Source organism: Rhea pennata, chromosome 5, assembly GCF_028389875.1.
Source record: "Rhea pennata isolate bPtePen1 chromosome 5, bPtePen1.pri, whole genome shotgun sequence".
Lineage (NCBI taxonomy): Eukaryota > Metazoa > Chordata > Aves > Rheiformes > Rheidae > Rhea > Rhea pennata.
The window spans coordinates 59,518,030-59,542,284 of NC_084667.1; the positions used below are offsets into that span (position 1 = coordinate 59,518,030).

Consider the following 24,255-nt stretch of genomic DNA (forward strand, 5'->3'; position numbering starts at 1 on the left):
GCATTGCTTCTTTGAGACACTTTTTAAGAGATATTTTCCAAGAGATAATTGAATCACTTGAACTGTTCTGCTATTTTGTATAATCCAATAGGTGAATAGAATGTTGATGACTTTTGTAGTCATGTGCAAGTATGCATGTTCTTTGTGTAAAACCTTTCTTATAAATTTTTGAAAAACATAACTGTTATGGTGTTAACTTTCTTCCATATTTATGTAGCAAAGCCACGATTTGCTCAAGGTGTTACTTTCTGACCAAATGAGAAAAGATGAGAAAAAGCCTACTTCTTCAAGAGAAGAAAAGCATCCCATTGAAATGTTATTAAACAAGTTTTCCATCAATAAATCCGATACACTGACCCATAAGGTAGCTTGATGGGTTGTTTTGGTGTGGTTTTACATCATGTTGCGTGTTCGAATGGAGATCAAGATTGAACAGTACTTTGACAGATCCTTATTGGTGTCTTTCATAGCACGTATTGGAAGACCAATATTGTTGATCGAAAGCCATAATATGACTATCGTTGACTAATTTATCACAGCTCTTAGCAAAGTTTTGAAGATAACTGGAATGCTACCTTAACCTACTCTTGTAGCATGTTCTATGTTCTGACAACGTGAACGTTACTTTTACTGTACACAGTGTGTGTTCTCCCTCAGGTAGCTAACGCTGGTGAGGTGATACGGAGAACACTGCAATAACTGATAATCGTGAAGCAATGGATGTTTCTATACTGCCTATTCCAAACCCAAGAATTTACTTATATTGAGACATCTAGTTGCTGCTAAGTTGGAGTATAACGCATGAAAATGTGTTCTACTCTGTTTACAAGCCCAGTATACATTATAATTCTTCCTCATTTCAAACCTCACAACATTTCAGGCTTCAAGCACCTAATCATGCTCAATTTACCCATGGGAGTAATTCAGCTGCTTACTTGCATGAATTGAGGTATTTTCCAGATTAAAGAACAGCTCATGTAAATAAAAATGGCCTGAATTTGTTAGATGCTCTGTGAAGTCTAAGATGATGTTTAAACCTGTAGGAAATCTTGAATTTCAGTACCTGTAAAAAATAAACTTTTTTTAGGTGCCTCAATGCTAAGTTTGCTTTAGATGCTTTAAAATGTGTCCTATTGGTATTCAGTGTTGCTTAATACATATGCAGGTCCGTGAAAATAAGTTTTGTTTTTCAAGTCAATTTTTCACTTAGAAAGGATTTTGATGAGGAAAGATCCAGATGTTAGCTAGCTAACTTGCAATTTGTTCTCTCTATTTTGAAGGTAACACTTCACGGACCATTCAGTCCCTATGAGGTGAAATGCTATAGTATGACTAGAATATCCCGATTCAGGTATGATGAATCTTTTGCTGTGAAATATAGGCACACTGTCAGCTATTTTTGATAAATTAATGGAAACCTATTATAGTTATTCTTGGGGGGGTTGGGGTGGGGCCTCAAGGGAGGGGATTTTTATTCACAATAGTTAAGTACTTAGCCTGAAGTGCATTGAATTGCATACTACTGCTACGTAAAATTTTAAGAATAGATTCATTAAAATTGTTGTATTGTTTCATACGGGAGTTATTTACTAACTGTAATACACAGTTGTTAACTGGGATTCAGATAGTCTTCATCTACTCATTCAGATGGCCTTGTGAATTCAAAAGGATTCTTTTTTCCAATGTTGACGTGTGTGTGCGTGCGCTTTGGTTATTGTGGTTTTAGGGGGGAACAGTTGTTTGTTGTTGTTGTTGGGGTTTTTTTTTTAATGTTGAAAATATTGTTTTCTCCCCTAGATGTGCTTTCATACGAAAAGAAAGTATAAACTCTGTTGTTGTCAATGATGCTCCGGAAGATCCCTTTCAGCAAATGTTGGTTGCTGCTTCCTTATCAGTAAATGCAACTGGTAATGATACTTTGTCCTTTTTTTCCCCTAGAGGAATACCCATCTGAGTAAATATGTCACTAATTCTATTAACTACATCTTTTTTGATGTTAACATTTTCTTTAGATACTTGTTAATGTTGTATTTGGGGGGATTTGGGGGTGACAGGATCTGCTGTGATTTTAGAGGAAACATCTCTGATGCCTGCTATTCCTGGTCTACCGGCACTCCTCAGCATGCTGTTTGCACCTGCTATAGAACTTAGGTATTCGTGCCTTTTTTTTTTTTTTTTTTTTTTTTTTTTAATAGACTCTTTTTTAGTATTGCTTAGGGTCCTGGCAAATTAGTGACAGACCTGATTGCTCTGCTTTTATCATTAGCATGAGCTTTTAGTTTGGGGGTGGGGGAGGTGTCTTGTTGTTTTTCTATTCCTATTCATATAATTCTCTTTTTTTTTTTTTTTAATCAGTTTTAGTATAGTATGTTGCTAAGAACTTGGTTCATATACTTATGCATTGGCACTGAAGGCTTTGACCTCGTGGCAAGGTAATACGATTCCTGACAGCCATGCTTGAAGCCTAGGAGGGTGAACTGCAGAATGGTGCAAGTTACAAATACGCACAAGGAGAGACTTGTGTGATTTTTGTAAAAGTCGAGTTCTTGTATTTGGTTTACTGTGGTTTGTTTAGATCCTCTCAGAGGCTGTCACTGTAACACAGGGAAGCTACTTTTCCTTAATCTAAGTTCCATTTTGTATATATCTTTTTAAAGTTTTATGGCTATATGTTTTCATAGGTATAACGTTACTAATTTTGTTTCAATACCGTATTTAACAATAAGGGCTGTATGACTAGATGAGAAGGTCTCAGAATTGCTTTAGGATCTTTAGAAGTCCTTTATTTGCTTTGGCATGGCTTAGACAGCTTCCTGCAAGTCTGTCATTTTCATTTAGTTTCCTAAACTCCAGGTGAGACTGTTTTGTTCTTACTTGGTATAGGGTTGATAAAAGTGGCAAGTATTTTACTGGTGTTCTGTGTGGTTTGGGCTGGAATCAGATTCATGGAACTCCACTGCTTCCAGAAAATGACATGGAGCTGACATTTGATGTGCATTTTGGTGTGGATGACATAGCAGAGGTAAAACATACATATAAATTTTCACTGTAGAAGGAACGATGTAGAATCTAGTGCACCAGAGACTGCAACAGTTCTAGTAACTGGAGTCTGGAAACCTTTGGAAAAATTTTGAAGTTGTATGTTTTTGTAGTGTAACTACATGTTTATAACCTTGGACTTGTATCAGAAAAAAATAAACACAAAAAAACCCATAGCTGGATTCACATTTTGTTGAAGAAAGACAAATACAGAATATTATTATACAATACCCAGCAAACTTTTCAGAATAAAATAAAAGCATCAATTCTGCATTAATCAAATACCAATGTTTTTTTAATTCTTAGGATTGTTGTGGTTTTCACAAATCAGTCTAGTATTACTGCTTTGTAGTCTTTCATCTGTGATCTTACAACTTTGAGAAGTTGTTTGTATTAGCTTCCATTTTCCAAAGCTCCAGATGCGTTTTTTGCTTAAGTTAGTAATAGTCAGTTAAGGTTAGTTGTATCAATGTCATGGCCACTTTCTGTACACAACGGTATAATCTAATGCAGAACTAGGGCTGAGGTGGAGTGCTTCATGTTGTCATTGGCATTTTTACAGATAAATATTCTGAGGACAGCCATTAATAAACTAGTCTGTGAATGTGCAGTGTGTCCGGGACAAGACAGAGTGGTACAGCTGCAAGAAAATGTTCGTCAGAAACTTCTGAGGTAATCATTGTGTAGATGGGAGATCTTGAATTTCACAATCTCAGCAAAACCAGAATACGTGATTACTCTAAAGCCTGGTCTGAGCTATGCTTTAGGAAATGATAATATAATGTGTTTTCATTTAATACTGTGTTTTATTTACTTTGCTTGTTTATAAAGCAGTATACTCAACAGCTTTAGATTTCTTGTGATAGCACTATAGTTCTGCAGGGAAGTTCGATCATTTAATGGTCATAAAACCTAGACAGTAGAACCTGTTCTGTAAGGTACTGGTTCTTAGATACCTTCGCTTGTACACCCAGGGCATAATCCTATGGCGTAAGAGTGCAGAAGGACTTAAATTTTTTTTTTCTACCTGTAGATAACATTTGAATTGTGTACATTGCCTTTCCTCCCTGAGCAAACCTGTGTAGGAGAGATGTTGGCCACATTAGTTGCTGGTCCAAAGTTAGTTTATAAATTGAAATAAGACCACTTGCCTTTTTTCAGCAGGCATCTCTGTTTCTCATAACAGACATTTTTTGGTGGTGGTGGTGGTGGTCGCGAGTTTTTTTTTTTTTTTTTTTTTTTGGTTGGTTGATTTTTCCAGAGTCACTATCATGCTTCAATGCAGCCAGTCTTGAAAACTTTTTAACATGCAGTGTGTTAGTAGTGTTTTGTAAAGCCAATTCAAAGTGTCCTTCTAACAGCTCCTCCTACTGCCTGTGGCCGCTGAGCGTGCCGTGAAAAATCTTCCCATGTTTGTAAACGTAGCGTGTATTTTAGTGCTGTCTGCACCGTCAGTAGACCTCTTATCCTTAGTTGAGTCTACATCAAACAGATTTCGTGAAGAGCTCTGGCTCAGTCATGATTTAGAAATCATGTTACGCTCTCTAGAAGTGTCTTCCTCTTTAGGAAATGTGACCTGTTTTAAAGCTCTGTGTCAAAATTTGGTAGTTGCTCTCACAGAAATGGCGCTGAAAAATGAAATTATAGGGGCATAAACAACTTCCAGAAGTTCTGGGGGCACCTAATGTATGTTAGTTTACCAGCAGACGTGTTGAATGTGACAAGGGAACAAGTTTTATGTGATTATTTTGGTGGGAGAGAGGGTGTCGCTGTGGGTACTGCTGTTGGCAAGGACAGCCAGCCAGTCAGCCGCGCTTCTCTTACAGAGACCTGGCAGCCTGTAGCCGGCTGTTCCGCAGTGTTTTGTGTGCGCATCAGAAATGCGATGGTGCAGCTCCGTAACGGCTCTCCTCGGAGCTGCATGCTGCGGGTGCTTTTAATGTAAAGACAGCTAGTGCAGGTTGATGGCAGGTGGTTCTCATTTGAAACCTGAAATGCTTTTTGAGTAAAATACTGGCTGCTGTAAGAAAATGTTCTTCTAATGGAAAATTTAATTTCCTGTTCACGTGCCTTGTGGGGCAGTTTAGCATGGTGCTAGTTGTTTCATTGCTTTTGGATGCTGTCATCTGTTACCATGTTCAGACTCAGAGCTGAACTTCAGTAACTTGATTCATGCAAAAATCAATGAAAGTGGACATGCAGAAATAAACAAGACAATTATTTCTTCAGCGTAAAAGAATTTTTAACTGGGCTGACTTACAAATAACTTCAAAATTCTGTGTTGAATTCCTTCTGTCTTAAGGTATGATGTGAAAAATAAATATATTTGAGTTTTTACAGCTCTGGAATATATCTTCTTTAAAGTACTCCTCTGAAAAGCACTTTCTGGCTTCCTATGTATTCTCCCAATATTTAGAATTTTGTCTTAGTTGAGTCTATGTTTGTAGGACTTCCAAAACTTTATCAAAATCTACTTAGAAAAATTAGCTAATAAACTGCTGCAGGAATTTCTTTACTGTTACCATGGCAAATTCTAGTTGAACAAAATCCTGTAGACTAAATTTAACCTTTAAAGTCGCCTCTGGATTCCTACTTTGTCTCTGATCTCAGGATGGCTTTGCAAGACTAGCTTTCACAGAAACAATCTCTTAGGTGTACTGGATTTGGAATACTGTCTCCTAATTTTGAACATACATATGCTAGATTAGCTAGATATGCTGCATTTGGGTGTGCATTTCTTGTGTTTCCTCTCTGAAACCTTTTTTTACATGATTGCCATTCATTCATTCTTTTCCCTTCTCTTTTCATTATTTTTGCATGTCTTTTCCTGGTTCCTATTTTGTCTACAAATAAACAAAAGAAAAACGTAACTGTTGCTTTGAAATGTCGTGCAGTGTTTAAAAACTGCAAGTTCAGTCAATCAGAATCTAAAGGATTAATTTAACAGCTGTACTAATTTTGTTTTGGTAAAATTTCTTGGGGGAGAGGGGAGCGTGCACACACTCATACATGTACTTACTTTTATTCTGGATTCTTTCTTCTAAGTCTCAAAGCTAGGCACTTTTTGGAAGCGACCATCTGGTTAGTGTCATGATGCCTTTTTTTTTTTTTTTTTTTTTTTTTTCCTGTGTGTAAAATCTTCTTTCATTTTAAAAATATTATTTCTGGTTGTACTTTGTTTAATGTTCTGAGAAGATCTTTTATTAATAACAGTTAATGTATAAAATATTTAGCCTGAACAACCTTTCTAGTTTTCTCCATTTTTTTAAAGCTAATTGTATTTACAATATGCCACCACTACTTAAGACTAAAATGTATGTATGAAAAACACATCTCGACAGAATTAATTAGTGTACTGTTGTATTTTGCATAGCTTGAGGAAATAACTGGGGCACACTGATTTGTAGCAACTGAGTTGTCATACAGAACAGAATGCCTTAAAAATAGCGATATTGCTTATTCACTAGTATGTACATACATAAGTCTTACAGAAGAAATGATAGTTGCAAATTGTAGTACTTTGTCAATTAAGGAAATCATTATTTTCTTTAAAAAATAAAAAATCTGAACTCTTACAGGGAAATTAAGTGCACTTTTCTAGTGAAAAAAAGTGTATCTTCCGACTATTTATACTAAAGGGCCAAAGTACAGATAAACGAACAACTAGTTTAATGAGGAAATTTAAGATTTGATTCACCATAGACACCTTGTAAAGACCTGATTGTACCAATATAAGAAGTCCTTTGCATTTATGATTTTTTATAATTAGTCAAATACAAATGTATTCATTAAAGATAATTCTATGTAATTTCAGTTTAATCTGCAAAACTAAACCACGAGATGCAATTGTTCCTAAGTGGTATGACAAGTCATATACCTGGAATCAGGTAAGGCTATTAACATACTTTAAAAAATGAAAATGAATAGTTAAGAGTACTGCAACGTGCCTTCAGTTAGCTGTCACTGGTCAAAGGTTTAAAAAAAACTTTTTTAAAAAAGGATCTTTTTTGAGGTTGGAAAAAAAAATGTTGAATTTGAAGATACTGAAAGCACTGTAGAGGGAGATTTAAGGCATAAGGACTGTTGTGTATGCATCAGCCTCTGTTAATATCTTCTTTTTGTAGACTGGTTAATTTTTTATATTGTGTGTACAGATACTCTGGCTTTTCAAACAGAACTCTTCATACTTTTTTTAGTTGAGAGACATTGTAGAGGAAACTTTCATTTGTTGGAAGTTAAAGTTCTGTATTGATTCTTCTGTTAAACAGCCTTAGCATTAAAGAGGAGGAAAAGCATTAACTGATAGGTTTTTCTTATTTAGGACTTAATGAATGCAGCACATCTTAGTTTTACTTTAGTTGCTGTGCTTTCAGTTGGGTTTTTCCTATTAAGCTTACAGAAACTGGCCCGTTTTAGAATCGGCGTGATGGAGTCAGAGGGCCATTTTCATCATCTGGGAGCATTTCTTGTAGCTGAAAAAGTTTCCTACTCTGTTAGAAATCTTGCCTTTCTAAAAGGACTTCTGCAAGCCAGTAGATTTCTTGTGCAGTTACCAAGGCAAACAAGTACGTTTTCCTCACTACAAGAAAGTGAGGAATTGCAGAGTACCAGAGTAAGATTATCTACCCCATTCTACCCTGGCATATAAATGAGGTATTTAGGTCTCTTCTGGAACGACTGAATGCAGTGGATGATCACCGAGGGCATGTATTTTCAATAGACATTCACTGAGGGGATACTATATTGCTTTAAGGTGAAGTGTTGCTTTTTTCATACTTCAATTTCAGTAATCCTTGGTGTTGCCAAGATAACCTTTTATTCAGTTATATTAGTATTTACTGTGTTGTAAGTTGATATATAAACCATACATTAGGATTTACTTTATTGCATCCAAAGTCTGAAGAATCTCAGGACATCTTATTCATGTCATAGCATAAAATAATACCTAGAATCCCTTGGAAATGGTAATGGAATAATGTTCTGTGTCAAACATATCATGAGATAGAGCTTTTTATGGTAATAGTTATGTTTAAATGTACTGTGTGGAACTGAAACTGTCTGATTTGAAACAGTGCAAGCTCTTTGAAAACAATGTGTTTTCATTAACTGTATTCTATGTGAACGCATTTTTAAGAATAAACTAACTTTGTGGTTTTGTTTGTTTTGATTAGGTGGATTCAGAACGTATAATTGACCAGTCTGAAGGGCAGCATCAAGGAGGAAATGGTCTTTATCAGCTACATAAGCTAGTTGTGTTGAATGTTTAAGTATATCTAGAAGTATCTCAGATGAAGTATGATAACTTGTCTAAAAATTAGTTCTGTTTTCCGTATACCCTTGAAGGTTCATTGTACAAATCTGATCCTTAGGATTAGTGTAAGCATACTACAATGTAGGGCAGAATATGTTAATGGGATTGTAAAAAACTAAGGTATACTGACCTAGAGCAGACAAGTTAATTCATAAAACCAGCTTATTTACAGCAAGTTGTAATTTTCATTTTAATATTTCTGAAGTGTAGCACAAGCAACATGAAAAACAAAGCAGATCTAGGCTTAGTCATTTATTTTCTATCTAAAAGTTCAAGAGCTAAGGACAATCTTTGATAGTTGCAAGATACATTTTTGGTTTTGCTTTGTTTGTATATCATCAATATTTGAAGAAGTCATACAACAAAGGTTGCTTTTGTGTGCAAAAACTAGAGGTTAATGGAAACTGGTAATCTAGGTTATCAAAATTATAACTTCATACACTGGAGATGACTTGATTTTTTCATTCACTTTTCATACGTCAGAAGCTCGTACATGGTTCTTTTTTTCTGTATGGCAGGAGAATGCTTTTGAATAATGCTTTTGAATTACTGATTGATTACATATTTGTTCAATCTTTTCCTCTTATTTTCTAACCCAGGAGTTCTTTAGTTCTAAAAACAAGGTTAATGGTTTCAGAATAAAACAGAGAAATGGAATAGAATGGATTTGTCTCTTTTCTTGTGCGGTCATGCTTCATAAAAGCTAAATTTAGTTATTAATGGTGTGTGGTTGCATTTATGACGTACATGAACGAGAAAACAATTTGTAGGAATGTATTGATCTATTCTTTTTTCACTCAGCTGTTTGTTTGACTCTGTCTGTTCTTCAGAAGAATAATATACATTACATGATTTTCCGAGTGGCAGATTTGGGGAAGATAAGGTGATACTTTAATGAAAAGGAATTTTAAGTGGTGCTTAAAGTTAACAGAGGCAATCCGGTAATAGACAATTTCAGTGTCTCGAGTTCATTAAAAGCCTTACTTCCTCAGACCCATTTTGGTAATACTTACTGAAACTTCATAGTGAGGCGGATTTAATAGAAAAAAATTGTTTTTTGAGTTACTTAGACAACAGTTTTTCATTAACAGCATATCACACCTACATGTTCTTGGGTGCAAAGGAAAGTGAAAGAGGCAGAGCATTGCATCCCTGTTCCCATCAGTGATGGGAATTTTTGTAGGAAAAGGTAACTTTGCAACATCAAAAGGTGTTATATAAATAATGTAACTTCTCACGGTTCCTCATAAGCAGCGCTGAGGTTGCGATTTGAAAGGAACGGTACGTATTTTTCATACTCCGCTTCCCCCCACAACACCTGTCTTGGGAATGTCTTGCTTTCCGAGCCTGTTTGTGCAAATATGCTGCCATCTGCTGGGGTTGTTGTCATTTCCCATTGGACTCCTAATTGCATGCCTTAACACTGCCAGTAACGAAGAGGTGCTCCTAAGAATTCATGCGGTGTCTACTGTTGTGCTTGTGAGGAGAGGATTGAGTAACTCTAGGTGTTACTGGGTTGTAGGAGAGATGTATCTCATTAGTCGCTTGAAGAGTGTGAATGAACTGTGTGCTTCAACTCTTAAGAGCTCCCAGTTCTGGGTTTGGTACATAATGAGCCTGCAAACATGATGTGGGATAGGTTGTCCTTGAAGGAAACAGCCCAGTTGGCCTTACCGGGAAGTGCTACTTGTTGCCAGATGAAAATGCAGTACCAGTTTTTAAAAAAACGGCAGCTGTGTTTTATTGTTCCATCCAGGTTTCAGCAGTTTCCAGGTTGCAAAGTTTCTTAAACAAGATTGAGACTTAGTCTCAGGCAGAGCAGCTTCAGGACTTTCCCCTTCATGTTTAATAGGAAGCAGCACTGGAGGAAATACTATTGTAGTACGTTAGTGTCTCTGTATGGCTATAGACCTGATCCCAGTCTAACTTGTGCCTTTCAGGGGTTACTTCCATGAGAAAAGGGCCATGACTATTTATCAAGCTGCCTTTTATCTCCAGGTGCTTGTCAGCATCTGACAGAATGGGGTATCATATATCACAATTTATTAATGTTCATTGACATAAGGAATTTCTTCTGTAACTGAATCCAAAGTAGAAATATTATTTAAGTCTATACAAGGTCAGCTTAACCAGTTTCTCTCTTGGCAGCTTCCAATAGCAATGGTACGGTGATAAATCATGTTGAGAGGTGCTTCCCAGAAGGTACAAGTCTGCAAATACATAGATTCATTATTAGTTCTCATTTCCCACACAGCTGTAATGAAATCAAGTAATGGTTTTGAAAGTTTTTTTTCTATGTTGCACGTAATTAACTTTGGAAATTACTACCACAGGTGTGCTAGAAACCAAGTATATAAGCAAATACTAAAAGGAGTTTAACTATATTTTAATTAACTATACCTAAATAGGGTTATTCAGGGGATGGAGTTTGTGTTCTATTAACTATACCAGCTGTTACTCCAAGTACATTAGAAGTTGCTAAAACAAAGATTAGAGAAACACTATCTCTGATTCTTAGGTTGATTCCTTAGAATATTTGAGAGCCACAATTTTCATTATTTCACTATCATACTGGTATGATCAATACTTTAACAGAGTGGAGGAGGAAAGGAAGCAATTACTAGAAATAAATAACAAATCTGAACAGTTCAGTTACTCAGGTGTGATGCAGGGAATCAAGGACAGGTATAACAGCATGATACCTGTAGCTGTTAATTGAGCAATTTCAGATGAGCTTGGCCCACCTTTGGGAACTACAGCAGTGATCACAAAGCAAGTTTAGGATTTTCACAGGATTTCTTTCCCCGAATGGTGCGTTAGTAGGGACATGGGTAATTTAAATGAGCCATAGAGAACTTCTGGGACTTAGCAACACTTACAGGTAAAGAAGAAATGAAGATGATTTATAGATGCCAATTTGAAGTGATTTCCAACTGTACTATCCCTTTGCAGCCTTTTGTGGTTTTGAAGAGGTGTAAATGAGTGCATAGTTCAGAAATTTTAGTCTTTTCTAGCAGTTACTTCCTTCTGTTGGTATTTGAGTTACCTGTTTCTTAAGCTTGCTCATGTATTTTACATGAATTTTCGATTGCAGTGTAGACATACAGAGACTTGACAGTTAACTGGAAAAGGATGGTAGATGGTGGAATTTGAAAGGAGGCTTTATCCTAGGCCACTTTACAAAGCACAGCAAGTGCAGTCACAACAGGCTCCATATTGCTTCACCCATCATCAGGTGTTTCAGGTTTTTGTGCTAACCACCTTGCTTTTGTGCAGCTCTGCCATGACTTGAATGAGAATTTAGCGAGACAAAGGACTGTTGAAACAGCCACATAGAAGACGATCCAAGTCAAAGAAAATTATCTTGAGAAACTACATAAATGCTGCCGTTTGCTAACTGAAGATTAAAATTCTTTTGTCTGAAGTTGAGATGCTCTTTTGTCTAAAGCTGGAATAACAGGATAATTTTTGTAATCCTGAAAGCATACAGAAGAGATGAAAAATCACTTATTCTGCAGCCAGTTTTTTTCTTTTTTGAATAAGAAGTGGGTAGCCTTCACTTAAATACTAGATGGAAGGTAATGGCTCTTTGCATAAATTTAGATCTATATAGTTATAAAATAATAGAATATTTATTACCAATAATATTACTAAAATAAATTTAGTTCTATATTTATTACCAATAATATTACTAAAATAAATTTAATTCTAGAGATATTTGAATTGGTCCTTGAGGCTACTATACTGTATATGTTTAAAACAATCCTCAGCATGGTGTGGTGCTTATGTACATCTGCCACAATCCTTAAAGCAGATTAAAATGAGATGCCAGTCTACATACAAATGTCAGAAGAAGGCCATGTGAATTGGGATAAGTTTGAATTAGTCTGGACAAAACAGATAAAAGTGTTAGTGTAGAATGGGACAAAAATTATACAGATTTTTGGACATAATCTAGCAGCACATTTCAGAGTATATAGTAATATAAGACTATTTTTTTCCACCGTTAGTCTGTAGAAAGGGATAGAGCTGAACTAAAGCCATCAAGTATATAGTTTGACTTTTTCAGTTTTATTTTTCTAAAAGAACCTGGAGAAAAGCAGGTAAGACTCCAAAGAGGATGATAAATGAAAGAAACCTGAGGCAAGGAAAAGATGTCTGAGGAAGGAGTAAGGTCTTTACTAACGCCCAAAAAGGGTTATTGAGGTAAGAGGCAACTTCTGAGATTATCTAGTAAATAATCTCTGTAGAAATAATCTGTAGAAAGATATATTTTTTCCCTTAGACACCTAGCACAGCCACGTGGATAAGTGTTTATTTTCCTCTTGTCTCTATTTTATGCTTCTAAATTCAGTTTTCATTCAACTGCCAAGGGATGGTGAGCCATGAAGCAGATGGAGGTGTGTGGGGCAGGAGTGAGCAAGCAGCACGAAACACGTTCCTGAAAGGCTGTCAAGTCTGTGCCTTCCTGCAAGCACCATGGTAGCCAGGAGAAAGAGCAGTAGGGATGCCTCCTGATACAGAGGTGGGAACAAGGTAACCTGTATGCTGGTATCCATTCCCTCTTACCCTCCAGGGAGGGCAGGGACAGCTTCTCCAAAAACTGCAGTAACCTCTCACAGTTGATGAGTTGACATGCTTTTCATGCAAAGCTCATGAAACTTGTCTCCCTTCCTCGCTAAAGTGGTCAGTACTAGGTGTTGCACAAACGCATCGTTGCAGTGGTCATCTCTTCCCCTCCTGTATTTGGTCTTCCTGCCCTCCGTGGAGGGGTTTTTAAATCCTGCTCTCAATTTGTTTTCTTCATAAATAAGCAATGAAACGCATAAGGATAACTTTCCACATATATGCCTGTGGAGGGTTTTTGGGGTTTTGTTCTATCTTTTGTTTTCAAAAGGAAAAGTGTAGCTCTTGGCAGTATTTCAGCACTTACTTTTTTTTTTGGTCTGTTAGCAGGGAAAATCCAGATTGCATAATCAGTAAACAAACAGCAGAGCTGTTCGGGGTTGGTTTTGGCCTATTCTTTTTAGTAAGGATAGGAAGCCTACCTTTGAAAGGTGAGAAGGTAGAGCAGATTTGATTAGCATTCTTGATAGAAGCAAGATTCTGAACTCTTTCAGAGCACACGTTTCAAGAGATCACAGAAATAGCTGTAGACAGTTCCTCTGCTTTCTCTGATTTTGAAATGATAGCTCCCTCATGGACTGGTTTCACTTGATATATGGATGGCAGTGATTTGCAAACTGACTCCTGCTGCCCAGTTGCAAATTAACAGGTGAATTGAACAAGCTCACTTTAATTTTAAGTGTTGTATGTTCTGTAAGGAATAGATTATTTATGAAGCAGAAAAGAAAGAAGTAGGGAAAAAACATTAAATGACTGCTGCTGATGACTATTCTAATTTTAGGAGTAGCTATTGAGGCTGATACATTAGTAGAGACCCTAAAGTGGATGCCGATGCTATGTGGTAGCGGTTATACACAGGGAACCACAATCCATGATACCTGTGAGGTTTCCAGAGAATACACTGGTGCTTCTGTAAGTAACTGAGATTTTTCACACACTTGCTAAATGGATACATGGAACTGAAATATATAAATGATAGCCAAATGCTTCTAGGGATGGATGTGTTGTAATACTAAGTTATAAAATAACGTTCAGATCACATATTAGCACATTTAATTAGAACGGAAAGGATTTCTTGAATACTTCTACATGAATGATCACAGGATAGCAAGCTCAACTCGGGACTTTGTCATGCTCCTGAATACATTCACTGATGAGGCTATGACTATTATTTTAATACAAAAATGCAAGTTTTTGTCTTAACTTGAAATCTGAAAGCAATAAAATTATGTTTTTAATTTATTTGAACTGTGACAGACTTGAATTTTTAAAAGCAATACAGCAATATAGTCTAGTATGATTAGTGGACAACTGTAAATCCGATTATGTTTAATTTAGATCTTCCCTAGCATGATACTGCATTAATTTTGTATTTGTCTCACACTAAGGATTGATGCGTAGTCTACTTCAGCTAGCTATTTTATGATAAAGCTTTTCAATTCAGAATCGCTTATACTTGTTTTATTATTATCTGATGTATCTTCTGCCTACAAGTAAATAAAAAGCTACTGAAAACTGTTCCAAAATGTAGGGAGATTACAATTTAGGACTATAGCACCTGCTATAGGAAGAAAAAGAGATAAAATTGCTCTAGTAATTTTGTATTATATTCTGTTGCCCATTGTAGTGTCTCTAAACCGTTATCTACGTAATCCCAGAATATTTACTACTGCTTGATTCTTGTAACGTGGCAGTAGAAGACTTGGACAAGTATTCTCTTTGATTCTCTTATTTTTTCTTATTTATTGCTGGAGATGAATAGTGGATGTGTTTTGCAAATTTGTTTTTGTGGATTACTGATTTATGAAACTGGAGTAAAAAGGAAATTTTGGGGTTGAGGAGGCTGTTAATGCTGGCAGGCATTTACAGAAAAATTACCTTTTGGGATTGTCATGTTCTGTAGTAGTTATAAAAAAGGCTAAGCTTGAAACGTGGGTATGTCTGCACTGTGAAGGAGCGCGTTTTTGATGTGAGGAGAAGAAGACGCAGAAATGAAGCAGAGCTGCAGGCAGTGTGCAGGATTCTGGAGCCTGTTGTCCAGACAGATGCCTGTATTGTCAGACAGAGGGATGCTGGGACCCAGTGACAAGGCTCTAGGATGCTGGGACCCATTGACAAGGCTCTGGTCTCTTGCTTGTGCAGCTCTAAATCGAGTCAGTGGCTACAAATATACTAACTAATAAGAAATGATTGAACTCCCGCTTTGTCTGAGCTCTGCCTGGACGCATGCGCTGAGGATTGCAGAAAATGCCCTAATGGTTATAATTAAAACAAAAGTACTGAACCCTTCACTACAATTCTTAAGAAGAAATTTATTTCTGCAGATAGAGCAAAAAAAGTCTGGCTAAGGAGGGCTGGCAAGGAGAAACGCTAATCAACTGGCCGGAGTGGAGTGTTGTTCACTTTTGACAATACACCATTCCTTTTTCTTGCTTCCTTATTTGGTTTTTTTAATACGTAGAAGGGGTAATAACAAATGACGAAACCAGTATTCTCTGTCAGTGCATAAGCATTAGAAATAAATGGTGAAGTTCCAGAGAATTTGAGATATGGTAAGCTGGAAATAAAATAGTGAAGTTTCAGAGAATTTGAGATATGGTAAGCTGGAAATAAAATTAGCCAAACAATGAGAAGATTTTGAAACAGCAATTAAAGGGAGGTGAAAAACAGATTTATTGAGGTGAATATAAACTCTGGAGAAAAATGAATTTCCTCATTTTTAATTTTTTCCACTGTTACTGTAATTAAAACATCAGTTATGATGACTCAGGTTGTTTTTATGATTGTTATCACAATTTAATAAAGCTGCTGAGTTGAGTTGCATATGTTGGCATTTTGGCTGAGTTTGAACATGGCTGAAGTACTAGGGTTCAGATACTTCAGAATCAGAAGGCACTAATCATATGGGCTAACAGCTTTTCTGTTACTGAATGACAGCCAGTTGCTTTTCCATTGGGCCCTAATTTTACATATTGTTATAGTATCTTGCCAAATAAGCATTCTGATATGGTTTGAAGACAAAGATGGAGAACTTATCATTTACTGTGATAATTTTCTCCTATAATTTTAAGCTCCATCAGTAAAGCCATCTATCTAGTTTTTCACTTTTATTTTTCTGGCCAGCAGTTGATTATTCTACTGTTTTATCAAACAGCCCTTTAACTCCTAGTAAATACTCTCTATGAATGTATTTATGCACTGTAATCAAGTCACCTCCCTGTTCTGATGTTTTGTTTTCATTTTTAATACAAAATTTGACAGACATTCAGGTAGACATAAGCTTTCAAAGCCCTGTTGGAATTTTCTCTAACCTACAAATCATTTCTGTGGCTTTAGCACTGACAATTTTTCAATATCTTAAAAATTTGAATAATCTTACATTGAAGGAATTCATGATAAAGTTTAGTTAGTTAATCTCTTGGGTGGGGCAACATAATGCTAACAGTTTGACATGTAAAAATATTTCTAGGTGATATAACTTGCCAAAATAAAATCACTGACATACATTATCTAGTATAGATGTAGCAGCTCTGTAGTCAGCATCTGGCAAAGAGAAATCTACATCTTTGCCTCTAATTAAATAAATTTGTCTCTTGAATTTAAGAGAATTCCTGCAAGCTTTACAATTTTTTTTGTTTTGTTGCAAGAAATATTAATCAGTGTAAGAGGTACTCTAACATGCCAAAGGTGTCTGAATTTTGTGACAGGAGAAAGGCACAGGAGCCTTAAGCCCATGCAGACTGAACAGGTCTTAGCATAACTTGCTAGACTGGGGGAGGAGGGACCGTGGAGCAGAGACGGACTCTAACATATCGCTAGCCCCTATAACAGATGAGGGGGCTGCTCAGGGATACGATTTTTGCTAAAGCCTACAAAACTAAAACGCTACATGTGGCAAGTCAAGATCTAAACCGGTCAGTGAGCAAGTGTAACTGCTAGGCCCTAAAACATCTCTAGGTTGCAACAGCTGCTAAACTAATGAACTACTGAGCCAGTATAACGGGCACCACGTAAGAAAAATAAAGCAATAATGGTACCATTAAGACTGCTATAAATGGAAGAGAAGGAACAATGCCCCTGAGACTGTTCTGGGAACTGACTGCACCGGGGCATCGGAGGAGGAACATCTGCAAGACTAGCACACCATGCAAATGTGCTATTGGGACTGGAGCTAATGGCAGAGAAACAGCAGGCCAAACTACTTTGCAGCCTTCAAAATTAAGGAAGTGACGGGTTATGGTGCTTTGAGAGGATAAAATGCAACTTGAAAATCATCAAAATGGGATCAGCAGAAGTGGAGCCGTGCTATAGACTCCAGCAGTTGAAAACTAACTGCTGTGAAGGGGACCATCTTCTCCAAACCAGTTTGACACCCCAGACAGGAACCCTTGGATCTGCCATACCAAGAGTGTGGACTCTTAAAAGCTGACAGAGAGTGGTTTTGTGGACCTAAGCAGGCTGGGAGAACTTCAAGATCTGGGAGTAAAAGCATCTAGCATAAACATAACACTGAATTTACTATTGACTGTAGGCTGTTAAGTTTATCCTTGTATCCATTGCCATTTATGTAATCTCCTTAGTTGTCTAACAGGATTGCTACATATCCACTGCCATTCTTACCTCATCATCACCTTTCTTTATTCTTGCTATAATTGTCTTTAATCTTTAGTTGTTCTGATTATCCTATAGTTAAGTGCCACTGATTACTTAGTTTTATTTGCTGTATCTATGCTTTGTGCCTAAAGGCTAGAATTTGGCTAAAGTATCAGTATAAATTTTAAAAATCATATCTACCTTCATGTGTAATTAGCCTCCTTCCTTAGTAGATAACACCTTGCACTTCCCCTCTACAGAAATTTTCCCTACTAACAGCTAGTCATGGCAGAGTTGTCTGTCAAGAATTCAGTTTTGCAGAGTTTTGGTTGGTTGTTTTTCTTAAGAGAAACTTTTTTAAGGAAAAAAAAAACTGTAGCTTGCTATTTATAATGAAATTATGGTTCTAGCTATATCTAAGGCTCTGTGCTTCAGCTTCACTCTGAACATCTCTGTTCTTACACCATCTGTCTTCCAAGGATGCCATAGATTTGCTTGTCCTTTGATACAAGCTCAAGCATGGAATGTGTTCTCTTCTGGAGACAGTATTTTCTATGGTCTCTCTCCCATTTCAGTCATCTTATTTGAAGACTTAGTTGTGTTTTATTTCATGCAACATTTTGCTACAAATGGATGTTGGCTGAAAAAAAGTTGTTAGTCAGCTGTTAACTATTTAACAAATTCCATCTAGCTGCTTTGGATGATATTTCAAAAGAATTTTTGTGTATGTGAAGTGAGTGAATAATCCTAATCAAATTGTATCATTCAGAAGATTTTGATCTTTTTATGTAAATAGATGGAGGGTTTTTTTCATTCCCCAGTGAAGGGCATTGTACTTGAGCTTACAGACATGGTAATGCACCAAACACTTGGAAAGATCTGTTGGAAGAATTGAGAAAGGCAACAGAATGCAATATAGTGTTTTTTTTAAATTGTACTCAATGTTTACAGATACTTGCTTATACAGCCTGGGCAACAGAAGGTATGAGAAATGGCCTATGAAGCCTATGTAAAAATATCCAATGTAGTTCTGACTTGTTATTCAAAAGCTGTGTTTTGTTTCACAAATGTTTTTAACTGTGAGTCCATATATCCATTCAGACTTTGGTTTTGTGTCATGGGTACCCAAGAACAGTCTTTTCTAAACCTCTGTAGTGTACAGTGCTCTGTCCCTGGCCTTCACCTCCTTCCAACCAGTTTGTGTATTGGCTAGAGTGTGTGCCATGTCCTCAGTGTAGATGATCACACTCACATGCTTCGTTAATTCATGTTGGCGTTTGTTCCCTTTTCCTAGTTATATAATCGGGGGGAGGGGGAGAGGGTTATTACTATATTATTTCATTTTCTAAAGCCCTTAAAACCATCTTCAGTCTGCACACTGCCAATGCCTAAAGCCTGGTGTTAGACCAGGTGTGGGATCTGCTGCCAACTCAGGCAATTACTACTCAATCCCATCAATGCATATCAAATAACACTTCAAGGTGTTGTAATAGTAACCCTGTATATTTGACCATCAGGTTGACAGAGAGTACCCAATTACTTTACTTAATTCATTGAGCAACCATCAAATATTAATGATCTTTACTTAAGCTGACAAACTGGAAACATCTGTCCTCATATGATCATTCTCCAGAACTATCCTTACTCCTGATATCTTTGCTATTGTGTTATGTTTTTCCTTAATTGATGGAGACCCTGTGTGTTACAGGGAGGAAACCTGAGCTATCAAGACTAAGATGATAGAACACCTCTTTGGGTTGCATGGTGTGAAGGACATTTAAAACTGGTCAAGTACTAGTTGAAATACGGAGTAACAGTTATGCAGACACTTAGGAATGCAGACCAGTTTATGCACAAAAAAGCAAAATCGAGGTTGGTTGGTTTGTTTTTCTTATGTTGGGCTCCAGAACGAAGAATAAATTGACGGGATTTAGATTTCAGTTTCAGCTGTTGGAGGTCACTTAGTTTGTAAAACTAAAGAAGGTGGTGATGGGTCAGTAGTGTTACTGACTGCAAATATGGTAGCTTCAACTATGCTGTATATATTATTTGACCAATTTAAAAGACTTTCTCTGAAGAAAATTGCTTTTTGACTCTGAATCACATAACACAAATTATTAAAGCTTTTAATAATCTGTCTGAACTCTAGGAACCTATTATTTCTGATCTGATTTCTTTGTGAAAGTATGTGTCATTGCCAAGGCAACTTGATTTATTAGTTTTGCCTTTGTGGAAAGAACAGTTCAGACCAACAGGATTCTTTTTTCTTTTTTCTTCTTTTTAATTTTATTAAAAAAGCTTAGGCTACCAACTCATTACCTGCCTTTTGTAAATTACCATTTTCCCCTGCTGGCACCTTTTATTCCTTGTGAACTCCTACAACTATGAAGAACGAGCACCACTGCCTTTACTCTAACTTATGTATTGTAATCTGTTTGGCAGCTATTAATGGATATAAAACTATTTTATGAAACAATCTTTTCCTGCTCCCCAAACTTGCTTTTGTAGCTCCTTCACTAAGTAGCGGTGTTGTCCTGCTGTTGTGTTATGCTAATAAACCATTCTCCTCAACTGTGAAAATACCTCCTTCCATAATTGCCTTGGTTCTGTGGACCACTAGCCACTTTTGCTACATATCATGGCATTCCAAACGAGAAAAGCTATGTAGGGCCATGCTATAGGGAAAGGTGCATCAGGCAAGCCAACAGAACAAATCTGTGGAGTTCTCAAAGTAGCAAATATTTTAGTGTGTCATGCCTGCAATAGGCAACTCTTTACCCTTTTTCAGTATGGAATGATATGTTGACCTAGCTTGCTGGGAAATACAAGAGTAAAATAAAGGGAGTATCAGTAAGTTAATGATCTAGGTCTGACTGTGTGGGTTGGTAGTACTGGTTTCTTGTGCTTTCTGCAAAACTATATTTTAACAATTGTTTTCTTTTATAAAGGCGCAGAGAAGTGATACAATTACTTTGTGAAAGTTGAACTCATCTTTATGGCAATGGCTGGAAAATGCTGAGAAAGAAGTTTGCAGGTAAAAAGCATAAGTTAATGGTACAAGAAAACAATTACAAGTGTTAAATCTTGTACTTTAAAGTGAAATGTTCTACTCTTAAAAACATACATAGAAAGCAAAAAAAACTAACAATCTTGCTAGAACTTAGTCTTAGAAAGTGAATTTCATGTGGTTCTGGCCCCTGAACTTAGTAAAGCATGTATTACATAAGTCTGTTTTTTATGAATAGCAACTGTGATGGGAGCCCAAGTAATAGTTTTCTTGTTTCTCCTGGACAGGGGAAAGGACTCGAGCTGATGCAGACACATTCTGCAGATTAACACCTGGTTGTTTGGCAGGTGTTGCTGGCAGGGCTTTGGCTTCTGCAACTGCGATGGCCTGTTAGGGGAACAAGGAAGGACTACTGAGGAGAGATGGGCTTTACCTGGCAAAGACAGGCAACAACCTCTTTGTCAACAGACTTGCTAAATAATTGAGGGAGACTTTAACTTATGTTCACCAATGGATGGAGGTGTACACTGGACAGGGAAACAGGGGAGGTTCCTGAGAAAGTGGGACAACCAAGGGACTATCTTAAATGTCTGTATATTAATACATACAGCTTGGGGGAGCTGGTGTTGTGCTCTTTATAATGGAATGATTTGACTGCACAGAGCTCCATGGTGGATTAGGCTTACGGGCTGGTTGAGAGTTTACTCGTTAGGATCAGAGTGGAAGTCTACAAGGGCAATATCATGATGGATGCCTACTGTAGGCCACCTTATCAAGAGGAGGAGGTAAGTGAAACCTTTTTCAAATAGTGAGAAGTCAATTCCTGATCCCAAGCCCTGGTTCTCATGGGGAACTTTACAGTTCCCCGAACTCCGAACACCTGCTGGGAGAGCAACATGGGGGTGGAGGAGGAAGCAATCCAGGAGACTTAATGGACATCAGGGATAATTTTTTCTGACAAATGTGCTGGACAGGCTGAAAACTGGAGGTACTCCACTGGATCTGCTGCTCACAAACAAGCAGGAGCCACTTGTCAGGAAGTGACAGTCAAGGGCCGTCATGTCTGGAGTGTCTGTGATGTAGCAGCACTGAGGATCCTCAAGGAAAGGCTGCAACAGTTATTAATAGGGAAGTGGGGACTGTCATGATGGAGAGTGTTCTTAGACAGCAGGCAAATCTCAAATAAACAAGCGTTTACTTACGCTTCAGCTACAAAGCAATCCATCTGTTACTAAGAGTTAAGCATTAATTAAACATTAGTCAAGCCTTACTAGGTATGTTATACCATGAGTCTGATGCTGAGCTGTTGGCTATGAGGGCTGTAATCTCTAGTGGTTCTTGGACTCCACAGTCAAGATGCCCATGCTCAAGAGCTTTTTGATGGGAGATGCGGGCATCTTTTCTGCAGGCTCCATTGTGTATCACTGGTGTTTATATATGCTTTTCCTTGGATCAAGACCAACGTGGTCCAAAGGATTAGTTCTTATACATCAAAACCAGTTGGATCTGGCTTGACCAGATGGTTATTACTAGTTCGTCCACATGATGATTATCTCATGGTGCCTGCCTAGTCCTGCTTGTTCAGACAGGCATTGCATATTTACTGGCAAAGTAATCTGATTCCTTGAAATAGCTGCAACCTGGTTATCGTTATTTCAGTTTAATCTTCGTGTGCAACTATGCAAAGTAAAATATTTATTTAACTTCCTACTTTGAATTGAGCGGTTTTGTGGTATATTTGGATGCAAGGCAAACAGGACATATTTCACAGATAGGCCTTCGCACTACAGAAGTGGGGGTGAAAATAGTCTAATGACTGATTTCTGGAGAGCAAACTTTGGCTTGTTCAGAGATCTAAGAGGCAAAATATTTTGAGAGGCTGTCCTGAAGTGCAGAGGAGACCAGGAAAGCTGGTTCATCTCTGGGGACAACCTGAAATGCAAGGAAGGACCTCAACAGGCTGGAGGAATGGGCTGACAGGAACTTCATAAAATTCAGCAGAGACAAATACGCAGTCCTGCAACTGGGACAGAATAATCCCATAAATCAGTACAGGCTGGGGACTGACAAATTACATGGCAACTTTGCAAATAAGGACTTGGGGTCCTGTGGACAAGTCAAGTGTGAGTCAGCAATGTGCCCTTGCAGTGATGAAAGCAAACAGTATATGGGGCTGCATTAACAAGACTATTACAGCCAGCAAAGGAATTGGTTATTCTCTCCTACTTGGCACTTGTGAGGTGACATCTAGAACTGTATGTCTAGTTTCAGGCCACTCAGTTTACAAGAGGTATTGACAAGTTGGAGAGAATCTAGTAGAGGATCACAAAGGTAGGGAGCTGGAGCACGTGATAGGAGGAGAGGTTGAGAGAATTAACTTATTTAGTCCAAAAAAGAGAAGGCTGGAGCAAGGACTCATGCAGAGAGAAGATAAGAGCCAGACTCTTCTCAGAGGTGTGCAATGAAAAGACTAGAGGCAATGGTCACAAGTTGCAATATGGCAAATTCTAGTTGGACGTAAGAAAAAATTCTCGTAAGAGTGAGTAAGCCCTGGAACAGGTTGACTGGAGTTGGACTGCTTGTGGAATCTCTGTTTTGGAGATTTTCAAAAATTGACTTGACAAAGTCCTAAACAACCTGATCTCACTCTGAAGTTAGCCCTGCTTTCCACCAGAAGTTAGACTAGATGACCTCTAGAAGGCCTTTCCAACCTTTTTTTTTTTTCATGATTTGTATGATTTTCCACACGTCTCCCTTATTTTCTGCTAAGCATTTGGAAGATTCTTAGGTTGCCATTTTAAGGATGATAGTAGCACTTCTGACCTTATAGTATTTCCCTACCTGTGTGTTGTCCACTCCGTAATTCAGTATTGATGTTTGCAAGTCCATATAAGAAATCAATTCAGAGATCTCTGTTAAAAACATACCTATTCTTTTCCTTCCAAAACCCCTCAAATGATTATTTTTAACCTAGACATGAGACCTCTCTGATGCAACTGGATGTACAGCTGCACAGGTAGGGTGTCAAATAAATAGACTGATGGAATAGCAGAAAAATAGCAAAAGTGCTGAAAGGAGGAGGTCTCCACATCCTTTGCCTGTCTACCTTTTCTGTCCCTGCTCTTAGCCGTGAGGCCTCATCTGAATTGTCTGACATTTGTCTGACTGCGTAGTGAACGATGTTAAACTTGTAACCTAGAGGAAACTTTTTTTTTTCCCTTGGACAGGTTAGCATGAAATAATCTCTAATCTCAAACGAGCACCAGAGTTGGCATAAGGGTGGTAGGAGGGGAGGCAGGAAAGGTACAGACTTTAGGAAGTGCATGATATCAAAATACAGCTGCTTAAGCTGTAATGTGTAACTTCACGTAGAGTTCTGTCAACATACCTAAGGAGACAGCATGAGAATGAAACTTATCTGATATTAAAATGGAAAGTGCAGAAACTGCTTGAGGCAGCACTGCTTCCAAGACAAATGCTCTGAAACCATGACCTTAGGGGAAAAATGTAAATAATTAGGAGGAGAAAGATAAATTGTCATGAGGAAGGACAAAGAGAGGATGAAGAATTGTAAGTGAAAATATGTAACTAAAAGCTTTGTCATTTACCCAAAGGAAGTGAATTAGACTGTACTGGATGTCTCTTAAACCCATGGTGCTATTTGTAATTCTAGTAAGGG

General features: G+C 37.5%; 1 protein-coding gene across 1 annotated transcript in view; it reads left to right on the forward strand.

The window, feature by feature from the left end:
- The window catches only part of TDRD9 (tudor domain containing 9), a 54,948-nt gene extending 45,936 nt beyond the window's left edge, over positions 1-9,012 (forward strand). Inside the window, exons 29-36 of the mRNA XM_062577700.1 lie at positions 218-364; positions 1,281-1,351; positions 1,798-1,907; positions 2,055-2,151; positions 2,884-3,022; positions 3,602-3,711; positions 6,854-6,926; positions 8,211-9,012. Coding sequence (XP_062433684.1) covers positions 218-364; positions 1,281-1,351; positions 1,798-1,907; positions 2,055-2,151; positions 2,884-3,022; positions 3,602-3,711; positions 6,854-6,926; positions 8,211-8,306 — 843 coding nt within the window. The 3' untranslated portion in view covers positions 8,307-9,012. The remainder of the gene's footprint in view (positions 1-217; positions 365-1,280; positions 1,352-1,797; positions 1,908-2,054; positions 2,152-2,883; positions 3,023-3,601; positions 3,712-6,853; positions 6,927-8,210) is intronic.
- Positions 9,013-24,255: the final 15,243 nt, after the last annotated feature.